This window comes from Bufo bufo, chromosome 1 (assembly GCF_905171765.1).
Source record: "Bufo bufo chromosome 1, aBufBuf1.1, whole genome shotgun sequence".
Lineage (NCBI taxonomy): Eukaryota > Metazoa > Chordata > Amphibia > Anura > Bufonidae > Bufo > Bufo bufo.
In genome coordinates this window covers 825,194,131-825,199,171 of record NC_053389.1, presented here as the reverse complement: position 1 = coordinate 825,199,171, position 5,041 = coordinate 825,194,131, and the positions used below count along the sequence as shown (strand labels likewise).

Sequence of the window (5,041 nt, the reverse complement as noted above, 5' to 3'; positions counted from 1 at the left end):
GGGCCCCGCGCTCTATCCAGTATCTTGGCATACACGTCTCGGCCAATCCAACTGACTTATTCAGCTTAAACTATTTCTTGGATGGGCAGGAAGAACTACTTAAAGACCTACATTGTCCCCAAATTGACTTACCTTTTACAAACACTGCCTATCTGGCTGCCCAACTCCTACTTCAATGACATCAAAAGAATCTTCTCTTCTTTCCTTTGGAAGAGTAAAAATGCTAGAGTAGCCTCCTCGACCCTAACAAGAGAAAGAAGGTTTGGTGGATTTGGGCTACCGGATATCTGCCTTTACTATAAAGGCTACCCAAGTGATCAGAGGTTTAGATTTAATGGCGGGCAAACCAGCTTCACTGTGCGCCCATCTGGAGGCCACCACCCTTGCCTATAGAGAAAAACTCGCCTTATGGGGGGTCCGCCCCTGCCTGCATAACTCCACAAATATTTCTTATATGTGGAAAGCGGTACTAGCGGAATGGTCTAAGCTGTTTGTAACTAATGAGCTGAGATTACCACACGCTCGCCTCCCATTATCTCTGCTACAAGCATACATCCACAGAGATATACTTGACGCCTCAGGCATCTGGGCTCTTCTTCATAATCATCCACTAGAAACTATTAGAAGCCAAAATGGAGAGCTGGATTGGTCATCCATACTAGACATGCCACTGGTGAAAGGAACCGCTTTCCTACAAGTATTACGTTTCCGCAAGGATATTAAGAAGCTTAAGATACCTCCCCCCCATGACACCCCGCTAACTTGGCTTGAAGAGCAAGTGGGGATACCCTTTCCTGCTTCAAAAGCTCTATCCAAAATGTACAAGCTCCTCCTCTCAGACACCCCCCCGGTTGTGTCCCATATCTCTGCGTGGGAGACGGAGCTCTCAACTAAATTTTCAGCCCCTGAGATAGCAACTATATTGACCAACTCTCATGGCTTTTCACGTTGTGTAATAGTACAGGAAAACTCTTTCAAACTCACAACCAGGTGGTATAAAACACCGGTATTTCTCTATAAATTAAACCCAACCATTTTGGATATATGTTGGAGGTGCGGCACTGAACCGGGATCACTATCCCACGTTTGGTGGAACTGCCACAAAATACGTTCCTTTTGGCTTCAAGTTGAAGCTACTATTAACCAGGTGTGCTCCCCACAATGCCCAATGATACTTGACCCTAAACTGGTACTACTCTGGTGCCCAAACCAATCCTTCACCCCGTCAAAGCTAATCTACCTACGACCCTACTTACTGCTGCCAGGCTACTTATCCCGCTGAAATGGAAATCGGATAGGCCTCCATCACAAATGGAATGGTTAGATAAAGCGGATCAGTTATACTGTTTAGAAGAATTAGCGGCATGAGAAGCGGGAAACCGCCCAAAATTTCTGAAGATATGGCAACCATGGAGGCATTTTCGTGGCTTTGCTTGATCCTCTGAACTTCCCGTCATTACTATAGTAATCCTCCCCTCCCTCCCTCCTTTTTTGTTACCCATCTACTGACTCATCAGTTGTCTTTTTATTACCCTTGTCCTCGCGTAAATGTGATCCCCTGGATCATCTTTTTGCTATATTAGGCACTCACCCAATCTTAGGTTCCTATAACCTTGACTACACTATTACTGTATTTCAATTGTAGTTTCCAGCTAAAGTGTATGTGAACCTACATATGACTATTCAAGTATTACTTGTTACTGTTAAGAGATTTAAGTACCTTTTGTAATACTTTGCTATTGCTTGAATAAAAAGAAAATTGGCAAAGAAAATAGTTGCGAATTCCCGAATTCGCCAATTTATGACGAATATTCTCACAAATATTGCAAATTCGAATATTGCCCCTGCCGCTCATCACTAATCACGATCATTAGCATTAACCCCGTGTGTCTGCTGTGTGAAACAGCAAGCACCCGGCAATTATGATGCTGCTCTGCATCGGATGCCATCTTTAACAAGATGAGGTTAATGAGAAGGGGTTAAAGAGCTTTAAAAAAAAAAAATTTTCTCCAGAGTATACAGTATGACTTTTTATGGCAATCTGGGCAGTTTCAATGTTATTCAGTTTAAGTTTCAAAAACACCACTCATCTTTAGAAGTAAGAATAATAAGGATGACGTATATGAATGAGGTGGTGTAGAGTAGTGTTGAGTGCGAATATTCAAATCACGAATATCGCCACTGAGAATTTGCAAATATTTAGAATATAGTGCTATATATTCGTATTTGCGAATAGTGTTAAATATTCTAATCGCAAATTTATTGTGAATATATTACATTGTCGATTTTCGCAATCAAGTAAACAATGACGGGAGATCCCGAATTCTCGAATTTGCGAATTTATGGCAAATATTCGGCCACAAATTCGCAAAATATCGCAAATTCGAATATTGCCTATGCCGCTCATCACTAGTGTAGAGAGATTATGAATTTTAGTTATTCGGTTCTGTCTTCCTTTTCTTTTTTTATGTACTTTTTGTATGAAAAGACAAACAATCTGACTATCATATATTACACATGCTGAGTGTTGAATAGACCTGATCTGTCGAAGCAAAAGTAAAGTCAGCATAGTGTTCCATCTCTCTAGTATCACATACACTCACCTAAAGAATTATTAGGAACACCATACTAATACGGTGTTGGACCCCCTTTTGCCTTCAGAACTGCCTTAATTCTACGTGGCATTGATTCCACAAGGTGCTGATAGCATTCTTTAGAAATGTTGGCCCATATTGATAGGATAGCATCTTGCAGTTGATGGAGATTTGAGGGATGCACATCCAGGGCACGAAGCTCCCATTCCACCACATCCCAAAGATGCTCTATTGGGTTGAGATCTGGTGACTGTGGGGCCATTTTAGTACAGTGAACTCATTGTCATGTTCAAGAAACCAATTTGAAATGATTCGAGCTTTGTGACATGGTGCATTATCCTGCTGGAAGTAGCCATCAGAGGATGGATACATGTTCTCATTCTGTTTACGCCAAATTCGGACTCTACCATTTGAATGTCTCAACAGAAATCGAGACTCATCAGACCAGGCAACATTTTTCCAGTCTTCAACAGTCCAATTTTGGTGAGCTCGTGCAAATTGTAGCCTCTTTTTCCTATTTGTAGTGGAGATGAGTGGTACCCGGTGGGGTCTTCTGCTGTTGTAGCCCATCCGCCTCAAGGTTATGCGTGTTGTGGCTTCACAAATGCTTTGCTGCATACCTCGGTTGTAACGAGTGGTTATTTCAGTCAACGTTGCTCTTCTATCAGCTTGAATCAGTCGGCCCATTCTCCTCTGACCTCTAGCATCCACAAGGCATTTTTGCCCACAGGACTGCCGCATACTGGATGTTTTTCCCTTTTCACACCATTCTTTGTAAACCCTAGAAATGGTTGTGCGTGAAAATCCCAGTAACTGAGCAGATTGTGAAATACTCAGACCGGCCCGTCTAGCACCAACAACCATGCCACGCTCAAAATTGCTTAAATCACCTTTCTTTTCCATTCTGACATTCAGTTTGGAGTTTAGGAGATTGTCTTGACCAGGAGCACCCCCCTAAATGCATTGAAGCAACTGCCATGTGATTGGTTGACTAGATAATTGCATTAATGAGAAATAGAACAGGTGTTCCTAATAATTCTTTAGGTGAGTGTATATACTGACTTAACAATAAGATAATTTCTTTTTTTTTTTTTTTATTGTAGGAGAACAATCGGACTGTGGTCTCAGAGTTTTTCCTTTTAGGATTTCAGATGAACCAATGTTTAAGAATTTTCCTGTTCAGCCTTTTCCTTGTGGTTTACTATGTGACAATATGTGGGAACCTCCTGATCATCACCCTGGTGTCCATCAGCAAGAACCTCCACACTCCAATGTACTTCTTCATATCACAACTGTCCATCAGTGACATTTTATTGACCACAACTATTGTCCCCAACCTGCTCCATATCCTGCTGAATAATGGGGGGACCATCACGTTTATTAATTGCATTAGTCAGTTTTACTTTTTCTGTACTTCAGAAGTATTTGAATGTTTTCTTCTCACAGTGATGTCTTATGACAGATACTTGGCCATCTGTAAACCACTTCATTATAACTCTATCATGACCAATGCATGGTGCATGAAATTGGGCATCACCTGTTGGTTGTTGGGATTTTCTGCCACTTTTATTGACACACAAATGACATTAAAGTTACAATTTTGTGGTCCAAATATTATTGATCATTTTTTCTGTGACCTTGTCCCCTTGCTAGAAATTGCCTGTTCTGATACCTACATCGTCCATCTTGGAGTCTCCTTGCTAGGCATACCAGCAGTCATCCTACCAACCATAATAATCATTATGTCTTATGTTAAAATTATTTCTGTCATTTTAAGGATTTCATCCAGTACTGGTAGACAGAAAGCCTTCTCCACCTGTAGCTCCCACCTCACTGTGGTCTCCATATTCTACTGCACTTTGTTTAGTGTTTATGTTGTCCCTACTAAAGGACAGTCATCAACCATCAGTAAAATCCTGTCCCTGCTGTATACTGTATTTACCCTGTTGATCAACCCCATTATATATAGTCTGAGGAATATAGAGATTATGAAAGCGCTGCAAGAAACATTTCATAAATATGTCTTTTGTGGCAATTGTCCATGAATCAATATGTTTTGGTTGCACCTACAAACACAGTAGTCCTCACATGGCTTCCTATTTAAGGATGACATAAAGAAGCAGGTGGACACAGTAATGGAACTGTCACAGCTGTTATGCAAGCGGGTGTGGACCCACATTGCCACTGACTGGCTATACTCTGGAGGGACGTGACTAAGTAACTACCTGGTCTTCACTACAGCTGGCAGCAGGAGGGAAAGAGGGAGCCCGGTGGCCGTGCCCACAGGTAGGGGCAGCAGCGTCGGTAGTTCACTGTGTCACGGGTTGCCTTACGTACTCACTTTAGTAGCTCTCTGGCATAATGGCTGTGGTGGATTCCATGTAGGCTGGTTGCCAGGGGCTACATGTAGTTGTAGCAGTCTATGTGTGAACTGCTCCTTGTGTATG

The 5,041-nt window shown here is 41.9% G+C and overlaps 1 protein-coding gene across 1 annotated transcript; it reads left to right on the top strand.

Annotated features, from left to right (window-relative positions):
• Window positions 1-664: 664 nt before the first annotated feature.
• LOC120989669 (olfactory receptor 10A7-like) lies at window positions 665-4,639 on the top strand. Its single transcript, XM_040417924.1, has 2 exons — window positions 665-697; window positions 3,698-4,639. The coding sequence occupies exons 1-2, from the start codon at window positions 665-667 to the stop codon at window positions 4,637-4,639; spliced, it is 975 nt and encodes a 324-aa protein (XP_040273858.1).
• The last annotated feature ends 402 nt before the right edge of the window (window positions 4,640-5,041 follow it).